At 38.7% G+C, this 21,059-nt stretch overlaps 3 protein-coding genes and 3 long non-coding RNA genes across 6 annotated transcripts; 2 read left to right on the top strand and 4 right to left on the bottom strand.

Moving 5' to 3' along the window:
* Positions 1-442: 442 nt before the first annotated feature.
* LOC103518821 lies at positions 443-2,313 on the top strand (the record flags this gene model as incomplete). Its single annotated transcript, XM_008483905.2, has 3 exons — positions 443-574; positions 1,293-1,428; positions 1,886-2,313. Coding segments are annotated over 3 exons (399 nt in total), but the record flags the coding sequence as incomplete, so codon positions are not given.
* LOC103518822 (craniofacial development protein 2-like) lies at positions 2,061-3,999 on the bottom strand. The gene is made up of 2 exons (XM_008483906.1): positions 2,119-3,999; positions 2,061-2,075 (listed from the first exon to the last, which is right to left on the bottom strand). Exons 1-2 carry the CDS (start codon positions 3,997-3,999, stop codon positions 2,061-2,063), a joined length of 1,896 nt encoding a protein of 631 aa, XP_008482128.1.
* A 1,063-nt stretch (positions 4,000-5,062) lies between these two features.
* LOC103518823 lies at positions 5,063-6,604 on the bottom strand (the record flags this gene model as incomplete). Its single annotated transcript, XM_026830519.1, is given in 3 exon segments — positions 5,063-5,313; positions 6,256-6,499; positions 6,578-6,604. Coding segments are annotated over 3 exon segments (522 nt in total), but the record flags the coding sequence as incomplete, so codon positions are not given.
* Positions 6,605-6,765: 161 nt separating this feature from the next.
* On the bottom strand, positions 6,766-7,801 carry LOC113471391. The gene is made up of 2 exons (XR_003394112.1): positions 7,745-7,801; positions 6,766-6,851 (listed from the first exon to the last, which is right to left on the bottom strand). It is a non-coding gene; the product is annotated as an uncharacterized LOC113471391 (long non-coding RNA).
* A 4,500-nt stretch (positions 7,802-12,301) lies between these two features.
* Positions 12,302-19,769, top strand: LOC103518820. The gene is made up of 3 exons (XR_541869.3): positions 12,302-12,869; positions 19,249-19,342; positions 19,592-19,769. It is a non-coding gene; the product is annotated as an uncharacterized LOC103518820 (long non-coding RNA).
* On the bottom strand, positions 14,702-17,736 carry LOC108253623. The gene is made up of 3 exons (XR_001809788.2): positions 17,559-17,736; positions 15,331-15,458; positions 14,702-14,876 (listed from the first exon to the last, which is right to left on the bottom strand). It is a non-coding gene; the product is annotated as an uncharacterized LOC108253623 (long non-coding RNA).
* Positions 19,770-21,059: the final 1,290 nt, after the last annotated feature.

The raw sequence follows: 21,059 nt of genomic DNA on the forward strand, positions 1-21,059 counted from the left end.
TGAACTCACGCTGCCTGGACTAGTTTCACTGGTTTGAGTACCTCGGTCTCCTGGACTATTTATTTTTCGCGATGTGAGAGTTTACTCCTAAGTATTTGATCTTCTTAGGGATCTGAACTATGAACAGTCCAGTTGGTTGCTTCGTTTGGGACAAATATCCCTCGAGACCAAAAAATGAGCTCGACTCCCAAGGGTTTGGAAATTTGGAATGTGTAGGGTAATACCCCAAAAAATTGAAGTTGTGGAAATATTTTAAAACTTAAACAGTGAACATACAGAAGCAGAAGACATTATGGGTTAATGAAGGATTTGTTGAGGGAGACCTAGAGGGAGGATACAAAGGGTTAATTTATGTCAGTTTAGTTAGCTTGGATTTTATTGGGGGGAATCCTGAAGCAGAAGACATTATGGGTTAATGAAGGATTTGTTGAGGGAGACCTAGAGGTCCCCCGGCCTCGCGTATTCTACCGAAGTTCTGCCTGTGTTCTTTGTGACGTCACTGTGCTCCAGTTATCTGCAGCCCCTGCTGGACCAACTCCTGTATCCGGCCTTGTGCTCGCGAATTCCGGGCCAGGTATGTTGCGATTTACTGAAAGGGGAACAGGGATCTCAAAGGCCCGATCGATCCTGAAACTAGTAAAAATAAAAAAAAGCTAACAGACAAACAAACAAAGCAGGCCTACCTCCTAAGCTAATTAGGCTGGCCTTTAGATGTTTAACATGTTTGCCAAATTTCACCAAAATCGCACAAACCATTCAGGACATATAGTGCAACAAAGAATTCCCTAGAGCTTCCAATTTCCCGCAGGCGCGGATTGGGCTTGGAACGATTAAAATATAATAATAATAATAATAATAAAAATAAAAACTTAATGTATTCAACATTTTTTTTTTCGGAATTCCCCTAATTAAAAATAAAAAAAGCTAACAGACAAACAAACAAAGCAGGCCTACCTCCTATGCTGATTAGGCTGGCCTTTAGATGTTTAACATGTTTGCCATGTTTGCCAAATTTCACCAAAATCGCACAAACCATCCAGGACATATAGTGCAACAAAGAATTCCCTAGAGCTTCCAATTTCCCACAGGCCCGGATTGGGCTTGGAACGATTAAAATAAAATAAAATAATAATAATAATAATAATAAAAACTTAATGTATTCAACATTTTTTTCCAATTTTCCTTAAATTCGGTCAATCCGTTCGAGATTTACAATGGTGAAAAACAGTCAGACAAACTAAAGGAAAAAATGGTTAAAACATGAACTTCACTTCGTTCCATTCTGTTATAAGGTGACATCCATAGCTGAATATGCCAAGGGCCTAACCCGATCCCTGAAGGCTATTCAAAAACAAGGCCCGTACACACTAGTGGGAGAAATCTGGAGCAGCTGTGTCGTACTTGAGATGACCAAGCTTCTGGAGAAAGGTGAGTTATTAGACTTATTAGTTATTTTATGTTTTAGTGAGCTCTGAAAACTTTTTAGAAATATCTTCCCCCTAAAAAAAAAAAAAAAAAACAACAACAACAGCTGCTACGTTAGACTCATGTGGTCCTGTAGTAGCATTAGTAGCATGCTCATCTCGTAGTATGTTCCTCATCAGATGAGCGACAAGAGGCACTAAAAGGAATTTTAATTTTGTTAAGCATAAATGCTTGTCACAAATGTTTGTCATAAATGCTTGTCCCTGCCTAATGCACTACCCGAACCACCAACCTCCAGATCCGAAGTCCACCGCGCTAACCACTACACCACTGAGGTTGGTGACAAGAGACACTACCTCCCATTTAGGTGCTGGGGCAACATGAAAACACCAAAAAGTAACCCGTACAGCCCATTTCCTAAAGGAAATTACTAATAATTTTCTGCCTCTTTGTTCCCTAGGTGGCGACAAAGTAGTGGTGATACTGTTAGAAGGTCTGCCAGACACTGTAGAGTCCTCCATGCAAGATATTGTCAATCTCAATAGCACCACACTGGTAGTACAAGTTGTAGATAACCTTTCTGTCTTTTGAGTTGATACCAATTTCTTCCAAGATCTTAAACAGTACATTCCAGCTCACATTATCAAATGCTTTTTGCAAATCAACAAATGCAATGAATAATGGTTTCTTAACTCTGAAACTTTCTTCAGCTACTAGTCTAAGTGCTAGGATCGCTTCCCTCGTACCCCTTCCATGGCGAAATCCAAACTGGTCATTGTCTAAATTGGCATCAATCTTATCTTCAATTCTCTTCTTTACTATGGTTGTCAATATCTTAGATGCATGGGAGAGAATGCTCAGCGTTCTGAAATCACTGCACTTCCTGCTGTTAGTTTTCTTCGGCAACATGACCATCCTACTCTGCTTGAAGTCCTCGGGAATCTCTCCTTTCTCATACATCTCTTTGATGATGACATACAGCACATCTTTCATTTCTTCATCTAAGGCGTGAAGCAGTTCTGCAGGTATTTCGTCCTTTCCATAGGCTTTCTTTCCTTTTAGGTGTCTCAAGGCATTATCAAATTCTGTTTTAGTTAACTCAGCCTCAAAATTTTCATCATTTTCTTCATTCCTCAGGTCTTCTATATCCTCATCATCATTATAGAGTGTTTCAACATATTCTTTCCATCTCTCAGCTATGACTACATCCTCAAACAGCAATTTCCCATTTTCATCTTCAACAGTATTACCACACATTTTTTTCTGTCCAAAATATTTATTGATCAAGCTGTATGCCTTGTCCATTCTACCAGCCTTGAGATGTAGTTCAATTTCCTTATACAAATCATTCAGCCATCTTTCTTTTGCCTTTTTACACTCTCTGTTTACAAGATTCTTCCAGTATCTATACTTGATTTTGTCTTCAATATCTGTGGCGTTTTTATACTTTCTTCTTTCCTCAATCAGTTTTATAATATGATCATCAATCCATGGCTTTCTAGGTACGTTTTTCAGTGTTCCTAATGTTTGGTTCGCTGCTTCTTTGATAGAGTTCTTAAACGCATTCCATTTATCATTCATTCTAGTTGGTACCTCCTTGACTTCTTTGATTTTAACATTCACTGCCTCTTGATATTTTGTCTTATTCTCACTTTCCTTGAGTTTTTCCAAATCATACCTTGTCTTCTTCACACTCCTCTTAATTCTCTTCTTTGAGCTAATTCTGAATTTCATGAATAGAAGGTTATGGTCAGAATGGATGTCGGCTCCTGGGTAGGTTTTGGATTGTAAGACGTGTTTTTGTTGTTCTCTTTTCACTAGGATGTAATCGAGTTGAAATCTTCTTTTATCACTAGGTCTTGTCCATGTATATCTTCTATTCGTAGGCTGACTGAAAAGGGTGTTGCAAATTATAAGATCTTTTTCCTTGCAAAATTCAATTAATCTACTTCCTCGATCATTCCTCGTTCCATGTCCAAAGCTTCCTGTGACATTGTCCTCCTTTACGTCTCCAACCACGGCATTCCAGTCACCTAACAAGATCACCTTAGAATTTCTTTCAATCATTTCCCACACTTCATCAATCTGGTCATACACCTCTTCTAATTCTTCCTCTGTACATCTACTCGTTGGCATGTATACTTGTAGTAAATTCAAACATTCTTTGTCATTTAGTTGAAGTTTGACCAGCATTATTCTATGATTGTACAGCACAACATTCTTAACTCTTCCTCCCCAATCTTTATTCAGCACTATTCCGACACCAGCAATGCCTTTTGAGTCGCCAGAGTAAATTATTCGACAATTGTGTTCCCAGAAATCACCTTGATCCTTCCATTTGATTTCACTCATTCCAACAATTTCCAGGTTCAAACGTTTCATTTCCAATAATATGTTTTCAAGTTTTCCAGGGACTCCGAGTGATCTTACGTTCCACGTTCCTATTTTCAAGATATTCTGTTTTTTAGGATTGATTGAATTATTTTGAGAAGCTGCATCTAAACCAGGCACCTCCCGGAAATCCGATTGAGGGCTCTTTTTGTTTCCGGAATATTTTAATCTAGATGAAGCCATCATAATAAGTCAAAGTGTGAGCTAGCACTTGAGAAGGAAATGAGGAGGTTTCTCCTTGCCACCCCATCGCAGGACAACAGCCGTCATCATGAATCTCATGATCGCCTCTTGTTGTTTGAACTACAGCTGTTCCGGCATTCTGCCTCCACCTGCAGCCAATACTATGACAACTGCTCCCCTGTCATAGGGTGTAGCTCATCTGCCCTTCTGGCCATTGGATTGTTTATGCAATCTCATCTGCCCATCCGGCCATTGGCCAGGGACCGGTGTCTTCATTAGTCGCCTTTTACGACAGGGAGAGTACAAAGGATTTGTTGATTCTTTCCCCATTTTTTTAGGCGGGCCTTCGCGGGCCGCAAAAATGAGCTCGCGGGCCGCATGCGGCCCGCGGGCCGCGGGTTGTTAAATGTGTTGGAAAAGAAATCAAGATGGGACAAGGGTGGGACAAGGATGTTCTTTATCGCCTCATAGTTGTGATCACAATGTGAGTTTGAACTATTCAAGTTTAAATATTGATGTGGGATGTTATTTTGCAGAAAGTTTCAAATCAACCAATCAGAATACTTAATCCAAGAGTTAAACATACTGGTCGTATTTTCCTTTAGGAAACTAAAACGATTTTTCCTCTTATAAAGCAAAATTTCTCCTCTTTTAAAGGAAAATAGGGAAATAGTTCAACCACTAAGTGGCGTGGTAGTACCTGTATAAGATGGATCAGTTTTCATAAAGAAACCGTTTTTCCGAAAGGAAACTAGACCTATTACTTACCTAACTGTTTAGGTTGTACTACAACTAGAGGGGAGGTAGACATCGCATTGCACTCAAGCGCTAGGGTGTCCAAATGCTTGATGAGGTCACGGGGTAATTGTTTAGGTTGTACTACAACTAGAGGGGAGGTAGACATGGCATTGCACTCAAGCGCTAGGGTGTCCAAATGCTTGATGAGGTCACGGGGGGACGAACACTGGACGCATAGGGAGGGCAAGTTAGAGGATTTTTACTAGTTTCAGGATCGATCGGGCCTTTGAGATCCCTGTTCCCCTTTCAGTAAATCGCAACATACCTGGCCCGGAATTCGCGAGCACAAGGCCGGATACAGGAGTTGGTCCAGCAGGGGCTGCAGATAACTGGAGCACAGTGACGTCACAAAGAACACAGGCAGAACTTCGGTAGAATACGCGAGGCCGGGGGATTTGGTGTGCGTGGGCGCGAAGGTGTAGGAGTCGTGAGGACTCAGGTCTGAAGAGATGTGGACCAGCTCCTCCAGGGAGAGGGGGAAAATGTCTTGGAATACGTTTGGACTGATGTAGGATTCTATGGAAATAAAGGGTAAAGTGAGACATTTTTGTGAAATAGGTGAGATAAATAAGTACGTAGTAGGTATGTACAAATGGAAAAACCCTCAATAAACTAATCTTGAATTAATTATCTCTATATTTCCCTGTTCTTTGAATACAAGCAATCTAAATAAAAATGGAATACACGCAGATAGAACTACTTATTTGTCTTTCTACAACTTTTTTGTACATATTTATTAAGGTGATTCGTAGACTGTTGACCTTCACAAAGCTACTGAGACATACATCAAGATGATTCGTAGACGTTAAAATAGCCTTTGATAAAGTGAATTTTCAACTTCAACTATTTTGAACTCCACGAAATTCGAGTATTGATTGGATTGACAGAAGATTCAACCTCAATTTGTACAAGTTTTAAAACAATGGTAATAGATGTTAAATGTTGTGGAAAAGAAATCAAGATGGGACAAGAGTGGGACAAGGATGTTCTTTATCGCCTCATAGTTGTGATCACAATGTGAGTTTGAACTTGATTCAAGTTTAAATATTGATGTGGGATGTTATTTTGCAGAAAGTTTCAAATCAACCAATCAGATTACTTAATCCAGGGTTGTCCAACCTTAGGGCACCCGAGGGCCGCAAGAGACCAAGGTAGAGAGTTGGCGGGCCGCAAAAACTCAACTCACGGGGGGGCCGCAAAAATGAGCTCGCGGGCCGCATGCGGCCCGCGGGCCGCGGGTTGGACAAGCCTGACTTAATCCAACAGTTAAACATACTGGTCGTATTTTCCTTTAGGAAACTAAAACGATTTTTCCTCTTATAAAGCAAAATTTCTCCTCTTTTAAAGGAAAATAGGGAAATAGTTCAACCACTAAGTGGCGTGGTAGTACCTGTATAAGATGGATCAGTTTTCATAAAGAAACCGTTTTTCCGAAAGGAAACTAGACCTATTACTTACCTAACTGTTTAGGTTGTACTACAACTAGAGGGGAGGTAGACATCGCATTGCACTCAAGCGCTAGGGTGTCCAAATGCTTGATGAGGTCACGGGGGGACGAACACTGGACGCATACGGAGGGCAAGTTAGAGGCGCGTCTGGCTTCACACAGAGACTCGGCGTAGGTTTGTAGACACAGGAACACCGGAAGAGTGGGCGCTAGATCGCGCAATGCTCCGTCCAAGTTGGACAGCTTCTTTTCATCCTGAGGAAACAAAGGATTATTGGTTAGGTTTATATTAGACATCCTATGTATTGACAATATTATGAATTATGTACTTGCGTTTTTGGATACTTGATTGTTTCTCATCCGACTCGAGCTTCCTTGATAAAGTCTACAAAGTAGTTGAAACTCGAGTTCATTGAAAAACGATCAAGTATCCAAAAACATATAACGGTAAGCAATAATGAGAACAAAGGAATTTATTTATTTGAAAGTTAGAGGCGCGTCTGGCTTCACACAGAGACTCGGCGTAGGTTTGTAGACACAGGAACACCGGAAGAGTGGGCGCTAGATCGCGCAATGCTCCGTCCAAGTTGGACAGCTTCTTTTCATCCTGAGGAAACAAAGGATTATTGGTTAGGTTTATATTAGACATCCTATGTATTGACAATATTATGAATTATGTACTTGCGTTTTTGGATACTTGATTGTTTCTCATCCGACTCGAGCTTCCTTGATAAAGTCTACAAAGTAGTTGAAACTCGAGTTCATTGAAAAACGATCAAGTATCCAAAAACATATAACGGTAAGCAATAATGAGAACAAAGGAATTTATTTATTTGACAATTTGTTTGAGCTACATCCTTCGAATGGACTTCTTCCAATGGAAGTCCATTTGTTCAAGGTAAAGGAACTCATTAATCTCCATAATCAGGGGCACAGTTATCTCAGTGGTAATTTTCTCCTCAGCTTAACTCCATACACAAAAATCCCACTCTGAGGTTTAGGTGTAGGGGCGAATAGCCCTAAAGGATGGGTTAAGCTTCTACGAATCTTGCTCAGTGGTAAGCTTCCTTGCCACGCAGCTGGTCCAAGAATCGATGCCCACCACCGACAAAATATTTGCTCTCGTATTTTTTCGTGAGGCGTTAACAAATGAATTGGCAGTGTGAACACACTAATTTATTTGTATACGCCTCAGAAAAAATAATAATAATAATAAAAAAAAGCGAAGAAGAAAAATTCGTTTCGTGCAACGCTACCTGCCTCGGTAGCGTAGTGGTCAAGACGCTCGCCTGGTAAACAGGAGGGCGTGGGTTCGATCCCAGCCGAGGCATGGAATTTTATCCTCATTTATTTGAGATTTTGACCACAAAATAATGGAGCTCTCGGGGTTAGGTGGTAGAGAACGCCTAGGCGTTAACCTCGCCTAGTGGTTACCTTCCACTCAAGAGTCTATTATTATTATTATTATTAACGTTCAAGGGCTGTTAATTTGTTCCTTACCAGTTTGACAGTGAACACAGCATCCAAGGAGTGCATTTTGTTCTGAATCACATTCTGATCCGACTTGAGCTTCCTTGATAAAGTCTACAAAGTAGGTGAAACTCGAGTTCATTGAAAAACGATCAAGTATCCAAAAACATATAACGGTAAGCAATAATGAGAACAAAGGAATTTATTTATTTGACAATTTGTTTGAGCTACATCCTTCGAATGGACTTCTTCCAATGGAAGTCCATTTGTTCAAGGTAAAGGAACACATTAATCTTCATAATCAGGGGAACAGTTAGCTCAGTGGTAATTTTCTCCTCAGCTTAACTCCATACACAAAAATCCCACTCTGAGGTTTAGGTGTAGGGGCGAATAGCCCTAAAGGATGGGTTAAGCTTCTACGAATCTTGCTCAGTGGTAAGCTTCCTTGCCACGCAGCTGGTCCAAGAACCGATGCCCACCACCGACAAAATATTTGCTCTCGTATTTTTTCGTGAGGCGTTAACAAATGAATTGGCAGTGTGAACACACTAATTTATTTGTATACGCCTCAGAAAAAATAATAATAATAATAAAAAAAAGCGAAGAAGAAAAATTCGTTTCGTGCAACGCTACCTGCCTCGGTAGCGTAGTGGTCAAGACGCTCGCCTGGTAAACAGGAGGGCGTGGGTTCGATCCCAGCCGAGGCATGGAATTTTATCCTCATTTATTTGAGATTTTGACCACATAATAATGGAGCTCTAAGGGTTAGGTGGTAGAAAACGCCTCCGGCGTTAACCTCGCCTAGTGGTTACCTTCCACTCAAGAGTCTATTATTATTATTATGATATCGATTTCTATCGCCATAATGTAGTGTACAACTATGTAACTTTGAACATTTAGAGAACAGGGAATCTTTGTCGAGATAACATGAGCCGTTTTGCCCGTTTTATCTCGTACCATCAATCCCTAAGTGATGTAACTTTACAATAGACGCTAGACAATGGAAATGGGAATTATGTTTCTGAACCACTTTAATAACTTCTAGTGTCAGAAGTCAGCGGAGTTGGTGACCTGGGATTCATTTTTTAAGGTTAAAAGCCACCTTTTTTTCCTTCGCTTTTGCTGGGTTCTGGGTTCAAAAAAATAATGAAACAAACGCTTTTTTTTCAAACCCAAAGCTCAAAATAATGAAGTGAAAAATTATCAGTAAACTTTGCACCATTGTTGCTTACCGTGCACACTGCTTGCTCTTTAATGGCCATTTTACTCACTTTTGAGGAAGAAATATATACGAGTACCTACCTCTCTTTAGCTCTATATTTTTCTAGAAACCAAGTGTAGGTTCAGCCATTTCCACTGTACACTTTAAAGAGTTTACAGTATAAAGCGCGTGTTGGTTAACGTCAAAATCTACAAGTAGTTACCTATTACCTACCTACCTAGGCACTACCTTAAATTTTGGTGTCCTTAAATATCCATGTCCAAACTCCCCTTGCTTTTAGTCGGAGGAAACAACATTAGACATTGTCGAAAGTTTTCACAAGACAAATGGAAGTCATTTCGACGGTTGGTAGGATGGTACATCATCCGAAACTTTTTCCTTCCGAAATATTAGGTGGTTGTTTCTCTTTCTCTTCCTCTCTTTTTCTGCCTCTCCCTCTCTCTTCCTTCCCTCCCTTTTTTTTGTCCCTTTCGCTTGAGTCCTACTTACTTCTTCCACCATACAGATTACTTAAACTGTAGAGTATAATATCACAACATTAGCAAGGTTGGTATGTAGGATTGTAGGTAGTTAGGTACTAAGTACACTATCAGCAATGGAGCATTATAATAGGTTAATTATAGGTCTTTACCTACTTTATTTGCCACCTGCCTCCTCGGTGGTGTAGTGGTCAAGGCGCTCGCCTGGTAAACAGGAGGACGTGGGTTCAATTCCAGCCGAGGTATGGAATTTTATCCTCAATATAATTTGAGAATTTGACCACAGTAATAGTAGTAGCCTACTGCTGGAGTAAAGGGACTTTTCAGTCCTATTCGAGCAGTATAAATAAGCACTATTATTATTATTATTATATTAAGGGTCCACGAAGTGAGTTTTAAACTTCGTTTGAGTTTTAATCGGGACCTCCGGGTGGCCAAGCGTAACAACACTTGGCTCGAAAAGGCACAATTTTCTGATAAACATAGGCTTCCCAAAGAAAAAACCCATCTCGGATAGTTTTTTTTTTTCGAACCACCAACCTACAGTTCCGAAGCCCAACGCGTCAACCACTACAAACGCGTTTTAACAACCTCAATGGTGTAGTGCTTAGCACCGGTAGACTCTGGATCTAGAGGTTGGTGGTTCGAGTCCAAGTCAAGTCATAAAATTTATCTAGGTGTAATAATTGGGGATCGATATTTGTGACAAGCATTTCAGTAAGTAATTAAGTATGCTTACTTAACACAATTGAAAATTCCTTTAAAAATTCCTAGTTTTCCCCCCAATAGCGTTCATTTCCCCTCCATATGCTGTCACTTGAGTGGAAGTCACTTACTTGAGTGCCTCGTGAGTTTCGGTCGTATCAAATATCTGTCGCTTGATCCTATATTGTTCGTAAGGACTTTGTACAGAAAGTGTGAGAAAGTGGGTGGGTGGTCCTCAAAATTCTGAATCAATAAACAAAGAGAATAGCACTTTACAGCTTGACTGTTACATGTTGTAGAAATTGGCAAAGGTAAGGACTTTGTACAGAAAGTGGGTGGGTGGTCCTCAAAATTCTGAATCAATAAACAAAGAGAATAGCACTTTACAGCTTGACTGTTACATGTTGTAGAAATACTTCCACCTATATGAAAAACTGCCGGGACAGTACTTTACGGTTACAACCTGTAAAAATACTTCTACCCCCCTCTCCTCTACTATATTGTATGGGAGAGGAGCAGGAGGAGGAGGAGGAGGAGGAGGAGGAGGAGAACGACAGAGGAGGAGGTCGAGAGCTTTTGTTAGGATTTAGGTCAAGAGAATACCTATATGATGCTTATGCAAAAGTATTGTGTGGTGATTTATACAATTAAACACGTTTACAGGGGAGCTGACGGCTAATCCTCTTAAAAAATAACAATAATAATAAAGTTAAAAAAATATTAAAAATCAATACCCTTGCCTGCTAATCAGGAGGCCGTGGGTTCAATCCTAGTTCCTAGTCGACGTATACAATTTATCAATATTTATATGTATTGTTTGACAATTTGCCCACAATAATATTTAGAAGTAGCCTTTGACATTAGTATCCTTCTGCTGGGAAAGAGACTTGTGGCGCTCACAACAACACTCAACACAAATAAAATCTTACATAGAAAACGCAGGTTCTCGTTTCTCCACAATTTCCATCTCTGATTAAAAAATAACAATAATAATAAAGTTAAAAAAAAGATTAAAAATCAATTCCCTTGTCTGCTAATCAGGAGGACGTGGGTTCAATCCTAGAAATAGTCGAGGTATAAAATTTATCAATATTCTTTGAGAATTTGCCCTCTGACAATAATAGCCTACTGCTGGGGTAAAGGGACTCTTTAGTCCTATTCGAGCAGTAAAATAAGCATAACCTCTTATATTGTTATTACAAACATATAATACATAATTTATTGACCCCCCTTCGACATAATTTATTACTATGTCCAATAGAGGCCAATTCCACGAGAGAAATTCACAAAGGGAAATCTGAAACACACTGAGCGCAGAGCCCGAACATTTTTGGACCGCACCGGGAATCGATCCTGGACCCTTCTCGACGCTAGGCTTCCAGAATCACCTCGAAGGTTGTCCGATTATACTAATCATGATATTGTGCCTAATTGCGCTAATCCAAGACCTCTAGAAACAAAACATACCTGCCTGAATAATACGTGACTTGAATAAACTCTCTATTGCTAGGCTTCCAGAATCACCTCGAAGGTTGTCCGATTATACTAATGGTGATATTGTGCCTAATTGCGCTAATCCAAGACCTCTAGAAACAAAACATACCTGCCTGAATAATACGTGACTTGAATAAACTCTCTATCTATTCAGATGGAAATAAATATTGTGAATAGCCATTGGCCAGTCTAGTTAGCTAGGGAAGAGCGTCTGCCTTGTAAGCGCTGGGTCGCGGGGTCGATTCTCGTGGCGGATTTTATCCTAAACAGACAGGTTCGTTTTCGGAACGGCTGACTTTCTCCTATCCTGTCTTCGCCTTTTCCCGTGTTCAGACGGGGTCGGCGTTTTTCTTCAGCCTCTAAATCGGTCCTAGCTTAGAGTGATTTCTTTGGGCTGCCATTTGGTTTTGACTACAAATTTTACGAGTGGATGCCCTTCGCACTCACCCTTTGCTATTTCTTTAGCAAGTGAAGTTTCAGGCTGGTATACTCCCTGTTTAAAGTCCCCCAGCCAGACCAACAAGATAAAATTAGCTTGAAAAAATCGATTTAAAAATTCTAATTCTCTGTCCTTGTCTCTCCCACAGCTAGTTCCATAATGAAGAGAGATGGAACATGAACCGGCCGGATGCGGACACAACCAGTGTCGACATTGTCGAGGAAGAAGTCGAAGACTACGGACACGGCGCGACGTTAAAACGTAAATCATTTGAATAAATAATGCTTTATTAATAATTAAAAAAGTTTATGTTAAATATTTTCCCCCTCAATTTATAAACAGTTTATAACAAAATAGTTACGATTTTTACGTAAATTTAACATTAAATTTAGAATTCAAGGTATAGTGCCCACAGGTGTATCTGTTTTTTGTAACCATCAGTGCATAAAAGTTCGGTTCAATTTTTAAATATCCAAGTTTGGTTAATTTTTTTAACCTCCAAGATTTTTGATACTAGGTATCTAATTATTTATATTGCAAGAATGGAATGTAACATACCTACGTAAATAAGAGTACGTAATACATACGAGTAGCTACCTATTAGAGATTTAATAAAATTTATTATTTTGTAAACAGTTCGTTTGATCATTGATCTATTGATTTTCGACAGCAAGCTTGATGTGTTTAAAATGTTCACGTAAAGTTCAATTTTAATACCTACTCGGGCTTTTGTTTGTAAAGAAGGACCTATTTTAGTCTAAAAATTTCTACTCAATGTGTGTTTGGTGTGACATTTGTGACAACATAAGCAGCTAGGTGAGTTGATCTATCAAACAAACATAAAATTAGCTTCCAACAAAAACAATGTAAAATTAGCTTGAAACAAGATAATTTAGATTGAAACAAGGTAAAATTATCTTGAAACAAAAAATCGTATTATAACAACGTTGAATGTTTGTTGTACCTTACACTGTTGGGTGGCATGGGCAATGGAAATAAAAGGCCAATAAAATACAATAAAGTCTGAGAAAATTCATAGCAGTTCTTTTATTTTTAAGCACTTTTGGAAAGAAAGATATGATTAGATCATAGGTAGAATATAACTTGTTTATATAACTTTATACTACCAGCATAGGACTGAAAAGTCCCATTACTCTCGTAGTCTAAAAGGGTACACAGGTATGTCCCACAGATGGAATTGTAGTGGGTTCTCAATTACCTTACCTCCATGGCCATTTGAAACCTAATTGGTTTTTGGCCTAGTCAACAATATGACATGTGTCCTTTCTCTCGCGATTTCTCAAGATAAATACAACAATTCAAACAAAATTTACAATCCATTGTGTAAAGGACCCCTTCATATAGGGGGTTTTTACAATCCCTTGTGTAAAGACCCCCAAATAAAGAGGGTTTTCCCCGCTCCCCTTCTACAACTCCGCCACTGGTTTCTGTTCACAGACGGCGCTAATCACTCGCGGACATCATCTCAATCAGACGCGGAGATAGAGGGGAGACGGCGAGTGAGATTCTCAGATGCGGGTGTGGCCGTTCATGAGGTGCCTGGCCGTCCCAGACCTAACAAGTGCTGGCGAAACACCAAACGTTGCCTGGACTATTTCTGCTGCTGCGGGTGTCTGTTTCCGCGAATATGAATCCGCGCTGCCTGGACTATAAACTCTCGATGCATCAAGATGTCAGAGTGGGACCCAAGTTGCCTGGACTAAGAATATGAATTGGGATCCAAGCTGCCTGGACTAAGAATATAAATTTGGGATCCAAGCTACTTGGGCTACTTTTGCTGTTGCGGATGTCTGTTTCCGAGAATGTGAGTTGGGACCTCTGCCTGGACTAATTTCACTGGTTTGAGTACCACGGTCTCCTGTCCTGGACTATTTGTTTCTCCCGATGTAAGAGTCTACTCCCAAGTGATGAATTGGAACCCACGCTGCTTGGACTAAGAGTATGAATTTGGACCAAGCTGCCTGGACTATTTCTCTGCTGCTGTCTGTTTCCGAAAATATTACTTGGGACCTATGCTGCCTGGACTAATTTCACTGGTTTGAGTACCACGGTCTCCTGTCCTGGACTATTTGTTTCTCCCGATGTAAGAGTCTACTCCCAAGTATTTGAGCTTCTTAGGGATCTGAACTATGAAGAGTCAAGTTGGTTCGGCCAGATCTCTAAAGGGAACTAGATTCCCCTTGGGTTTGGAATTTTGGAACGTAGGGTATTCAAAAATATTGAAGTCGTAAAAAGGTTAAAAACACAAACTGCATCTTCCACAGGTTTTAGACAAACATACCGGTTGAATTGGAGGGATATCGTTGATCCCCAAGAAAACCTTGTTTGCCTTGATTCCTTAGTTGAACCTTGGTTTGTTTCTCAAGTAAACCTTGACTTCTTAGGTAATTCTTAGTTTCTAAGGCGTACTTTTGATATATTTAAAAATATTGAAGTCGTAAAAAGGTTAAAAACTCAAACTGCATCTTCCACAGGTTTTAGACAAACATACCGGTTGAATTGGAGGGATATCGTTGATCCCTAAGAAAACCTTGTTTCCCTTGATTCCTTAGTTGAACCTTGGTTTGTTTCTCAAGTAAACCTTGACTTCTTAGGTAATTCTTAGTTTCTAAGGCGTACTTTTGATTTCCAGGTTTTAGATATGCTGATGGGTTGAATTGGAGGGATAACTTTCATCCCCAAGAAATTCTTGAATCGTTCCATTTACCTTCTTGGGTACCTTGATTTCTCAAATATTCCTTGACCCCTTAGATAATCTTTGGTTTCTAAGGCGTACCTTTGATTCCTTAGGTGTAACTGTACCTTGATTCCTTTTAACAGTACATCCATTGGTTTCTAAAGTTTTACCTTGATTCCCTAGGTGTAACTTAGACCTTCTTTGTACTTCGAAATCTTCAATTAAAGAGCTCGTTTCCCAATGGTCCTCAATGCTTCGTATCATTATAACAGACTACCCGGGTCAAGTCATAGCAGATTATATGAACAGTTCAAACTATGATTACAATGGGAACTATACGTCTGATTTCAATTTGGACTGGCACCCTTCCACGGGAAATCGACTCGAATTACAGTGTCTCCTAATCATGATGGTATGGAGTGTGGTAGCTTGTAACTTTTTCTGACGGTCGATGATTAAATAAAACAAATTGTATTCAAGCTACGATTGTAACTTTTTCTAACGATAGTACATTGGTTTCTAAAGTACACCTTGATTCCTTAGGTATTTTATTCTTTGATTCCTTAGGTGTAACTCTACCTCGATTCCTTAACAGTACATCCATTGGTTTCTAAAATTTTACCTTGATTCCCTAGGTGTAACTTAGACCTTCTTTGTACTTCGAAATCTTCAATTAAAGAGCTCGTTTCCCAATGGTCCTCAATATTCTGTAAAGAAATCCAAAGATATTTTAGTGGCGTGTCGTGGGCTTTTCAAAAGGGAAAGCTTTAAACCCAATTATTAGAATTATAAATATTTGTAAATAACTACCTAGAATGAATGCATAGATTAAAACAAATAAACCATGTATGTTCTTAGGAAAAATATAAAAAACAATGATAACTACTGTTGCGAATTTGAAAAGAAACCCTCTTTTATTTTCTGCCATTCTAGGGGTCATATCATGAAATTTTAGTCTTTCCGTTGTTCGAAGGTAGGAATTGAACATTTGGTCTGTTGACATAGGGAGCTGTGACAACCGAAGTCTTATCGCCCTGAAATCGAAGAGAGAAGGAGGACAGGATGGGAGAAAGCCAGCCGTTCCAGGAACGAACCTTATCTATTTAGGGTAAAGTTCGCCCGGGGCGGGAGTTGAACCCGCGACCAAGCGCTTACAAGGCAGGTAAATCAGACTATTTTATTCACTTCATAGTCGTCTTAAGATTAACCCATCCTTTAGGGCTGTTTGCCCCTACACCTAAGTCATAAAGTGGGCTTTCTGTGTACGAAACTTTTACTCACTAAGGTTAGGTGTTACTCACTAAGGTTAGGTGTTACTCACTAAGGTTAGGTGTTACTCACTAAGGTTAGGTTAGTCACCCGTTTATTATTGGTTAGGTTATAGGTTACTACTTAGAATTATAATTAGAATATACCTTGTTTATACTACCAGCATAGGACTGAAAAGTCTCTTTACTCTCGCAGTCTAAACAAGGTCTTATATATTTGATTTAATAACATTACCTACATTTTATGGAACAATAATCAAGACCTGTTTAAAAAAAAAAAAAAAAAAAAAAAAAAAAAAAACAACATTCCGATACTTTGAGGATCAAATCTCCGCTGTGGTACTGTAAACGAAAAAGAAAATGAAAAAAGAATCAATAGGGGAAAATGAAAAACAGATCCAGCTTTTTTTTGTTTTACAATATTATTTTATTCACTACCATACCGGGTTTCGTCAGTTAATACCACTGAAGATGCCGTAACTGACGAAACCTGGTATGGTAGTGAATAAAATAATATTGTAAAACAAAAAAAAAGCGATCTGTTTTCATTTTCCCCTATTGATGTTAATTTGTTTTACCAAGTGTTGTGTATACCCTTGAAAGTTCTAACTTTTTAAAAAAAGAATGTTGAGGAGAAAAAAGTCGATAGTATTTTCAAGGCCTCTAAAAGTGTGTCCATTATGTCCAAAGGTGTGACCGTCGATCGATAATCGATATCGATTGACGAGATGAATCTATGTGTTGTCGAGGCACTGTGGACGGTTCAGTCGACATTGATCGATGTCCGGGTCAATATGTATTTTCTACGCGTGGAGTAAAAAGTGAGAAGTGGGGAATGCAGAGTCGTTCTTGGAACAGGCCACTGGGTAGTCAAAACAAATTCTATTCTCATCCATTCTATTCTAATTTGTTCTATTCTATTCGTTTGTGCAAGAACCTATTATAAATACCTACATAAAGAGGGTGCCCTAATACTTAAACAAGTTGGTAAGCGCAATATAAATAGACAATAGTGGCACTAATTTGACTACAAGTACATCACGTCCATGTTCAACAATTACCTACAAACCTACATGGTCTTTTTCAAAAGGGAAAGCTTTAAACCCAATTATTAGAATTATAAATATTTGTAAATAACTAGAATGAATGCATAGATTAAACCAACTAAACCATGTATGTTCTTAGGAAAAATATAAAAACAATGATAACTACGATATAAAAACAATGTTTCGAATTTGAAAAGAAACCCTCTTTTATTTTCTGCCATTCTAGGGGTCATATCATGAAATTTTAGTCTTTCCGTTGTTCGAAGGTAGGAATTGAACATTTAGTCTGTTGACATAGGGAGCTGTCATAGGGACATAGGGGCGATAAGAAGTCTTATCGCCCTGAAATCGAAGAGAGAAGGAAAACAGGACGGGAGAAAGCCAGCCGTTCCAAGAACGAACCTTATCTATTTAGGGTAAAGTTTGCCCCGGGCGGGAGTTGAACCCGCGACCAAGCGCTTACAAGGCAGGTGAATTAGACTATTTTACTCACTTCAAAGATTCGTATTAAGATTAACCCATCTTTTAGGTTAGACAGCAAAGTTGGCATAGTCGTTGATAATGTTTGCCGTGGTCTTGTGCTGAATCAGTTGGAAGTAGGATGAACATTCCGACACTTTAAGGATCAAATCTCCGCTGTGGTACTGTAAACGAAATAAAAGAACATTCAGTCTGAAGGTTGGTGGTTCAAATCCAAGTCAAGTCATAAAATTTAGCGTAGTGTATGAAGCGGGGAACGACATTTGTGACAAGCATTTATTATACTTACCTAACACAAAAAAAGAAGAAAAAAAAAATAAAAAAAATAAGGTCTACAAAAACCTAACTTGGAAAAAAAAAGTTGTACCATTTACCATTTGTCAATATGTATTTTCTACGCGTGAGGGGCCCACTGAGAAGTGTGAAGTGCGGAGTTATTCGTGGAGTAGGCCACTCTGGGTAGTCAAAACAGAAAGAAATAAGGTCTACAAAAACCTAACTTGGAAAAAAAAAAGTTGTACCATTTGTCAATATGTATTTTCTACGTGTGAGGGGCCCCTGAGAAGTGTGAAGTGCGGAGTTATTCGTGGAGTAGGCCACTCTGGTTAGTCAAAACAAATTCTATTCTCATCCATTCTATTCTAATTTGTTCTATTCTATTCGTTTGTGCAAGAACCTAAGATAAATACCTACATAAAGCATAAAGAGGGTGCCCTAATACTTAAACAAGTTTGTATGCGCAATATAAATAGACAATAGTGGCACTAATTTGACTACAAGTACATCACGTCCATGTTCAACAATTACCTACAAACCTACATGGTCAGTCATACAGGGTGTCCCTTTCCTACATGGTCATTCATACAGGGTGTCCCTTTGAGTAGTCCCGGCCGGGGTAGAAATAAAAGAGCAGAACTAAAATTTCTCATGAAAATAATTATTCTTGCGTTACCCACGATTTCTCCTGTTCTGAAGCCCTAGCTCTTATGGCCGGGTATACAAAGTGAATTTAAACTCGGTTTAAGTTAACCATTGGATTAAGCAATCTGATTGGTTGATTAAAAAATAATAATAATAAAAAATAGCCAATCAGATTGTATGAACCGAGATTAAAACTTAAACGGAGTTATTTTTTAACCCCAGCTTTAAGGAAAAAGTGTAGCCTCGTCTTTAAAGAAAATTGTGTGTGTGCTTTTTGGAGCATCCTGTATACATGAAGCCCTACTATGAGACAAGCTAACTTGATACTTTCCTATAGTCTGAGTCAGCTGTTCTTAACTTACGTCTCTTCCTTACCTCCTAATACTTTCTACTACTTATGATGTAAATTAGGGTATCGCAGGTATAAGTAATCTTGGTCTGACTGAAAAGGTATTTGCACTCACCCCTTGCTATTTCTTTAGCAAGTGAAGTTTCAGGCTGGTATACTCTCTGTTTAAAGTCCCCCAGCCAGACCAACAAGATAACATTAGCTTGAAAAAATCGATTTAAAAATTCTAATTCTCTGTCCTTGTCTCTCCCACAGCTAGTTCCATAATGAAGAGAGATGGAACATCCTCTCAACCTTTGCTATTTCTTTAGCAAGTGAAGTTTCAGGCTGGTATACTCCTTGTTTAAAGTCCCCCAGCCAGACCAACAAGATAAAAATAGCTTGAAAAAATCGATTTAAAAATTCTAATTCTCTGTCCTTGTCTCTCCCACAGCTAATTCCATAATGAAGAGAGATGGAACATGAACCGGCCGGATGCGGACACAACCAGTGTCGACATTGTCGAGGAAGAAGTCGAAGACTACGAAGTCAGCTGTTCTTAACTTACGTCTCGTCCTTACCTCCTAATACTTTCTACTACTCATGATGTAAATTAGGGTATCGCAGGTATACGTAATCTTGGTCTGACTGAAAAGGTATTTATAAAAGGTATAGTCCTATACTTTCCTATAGTCTGAGTCAGCTGTTCTTAACTTACGTCTCGTCCTTACCTCCTAATACTTTCTACTACTCATGATGTAAATTAGGGTATCGCAGGTATACGTGAAGACTACGAGAATCGAACCCGGGACTATCGGAATGCGATCTACACCATCCAGTATAACGATGTGGTCGCCTACGATAACAATCATACCGACGATACGCCCAAACAAGGTAAGAATACGGTTGAAACAAGGTGAAATTAACATAAAAGAAGCTAGAATTAGCTCGAAACAAGGTTAAATACGCTTGAAACAAGATAAAATAGTTTGAAAAAGTTAACATTGGCTTGAAACAAGGTAAAATTAGCTTTGAAACAAGATAAAACTAATGACGATACGCCCAAACAAGGTAAGAATACGGTTGAAACAAGGTGAAATTAACATAAAAAAGCTAGAATTAGCTCGAAACTAGGTTAAATACGCTTGAAACAAGATAAAATAGTTTAAAAAAGTTAACATTGGCTTGAAACAAGGTAAAATTAGCTTTGAAACAAGATAAAACTAACTTTAAATTAGGTAAAATTGGTTTGAAATAAGCTAAAAGTAGATTGAAACAAGGTAAAATGAACTTGAAATAAGGTAAAATTAGCTTTGAACACGGTAAATTTAGCTTTGAAACAAGGTAAAATTGGCTTCAAACAAAGTAAAATTAGATTGAAACAATGTAAAATTAGCTTGAAACAAGATAAAATCAGCTTGAAACAAGGTAAAATTGGCTTCAACACAATTTAAAATTATCTTAAAACAAAAAATCGTATTATAACAACGTTGAATGATTGTTGTACCTTACACTGTTGGGTGGCATGGGCAATGGAAATAAAAGGCTAATAAAATACAATAAAGTCTGAGAAAATTCATAGCAGTTCTTTTATTTTTAAGCACTTTTGGAAAGAAAGATATGATTAGATCATAGGAATTTTTGTGAAATAGGTGAGATAAATAAGTAGGTAGTAGGTATGTACAAATGGAAAAACCCTCAATAAACTAATCTTGAATTAATTATCTCTATATTTCCCTGTTCTTTGAATACAAGCAATCTAAATAAAAATAGAATACACGCAGATAGAACTACTTATTTGTCTTTCTACAACTTTTTTGTACATATTTATCAAAGTGATTCGTAGACTGTTGACCTTCACAAAGCTACTGAGACATACATCAAGATGATTCGTAGACGTTAAAATAGCCTTTGATAAGGTGAATTTTGAACTTCAACTATTTTGAACTCCACGAAATTCGAGTATTGATTGGATTGACAGAAGATTCAACCTCAATTTGTACAAGTTTTAAAACAATGGTAATAGATGTTAAATGTTGTGGAAAAGAAATCAAGATGGGACAAGAGTGGGACAAGGATGTTCTTTATCGCCTCATAGTTGTGATCACAATGTGAGTTTGAACTTGATTCAAGTTTAAATATTGATGTGGGTTGGTATTTTCCAGAAAGTTTCAAATCAACCAATCAGATTACTTAATCCAGGGTTGTCCAACCTTAGGGCACCCGAGGGCCGCAAGAGACCAAGGTAGAGAGTTGGCGGGCCGC

This window comes from Diaphorina citri, unplaced genomic scaffold, assembly GCF_000475195.1.
Source record: "Diaphorina citri unplaced genomic scaffold, Diaci psyllid genome assembly version 1.1 scaffold2373, whole genome shotgun sequence".
Classification (NCBI taxonomy): domain Eukaryota; kingdom Metazoa; phylum Arthropoda; class Insecta; order Hemiptera; family Psyllidae; genus Diaphorina; species Diaphorina citri.

Excerpts from the sequence above, each read along its gene's own strand:
- LOC103518822 (XM_008483906.1), bottom strand. The coding sequence starts at position 3,999 with ATGGCTTCATCTAGATTAAAATATTCCGGAAACAAAAAGAGCCCTCAA.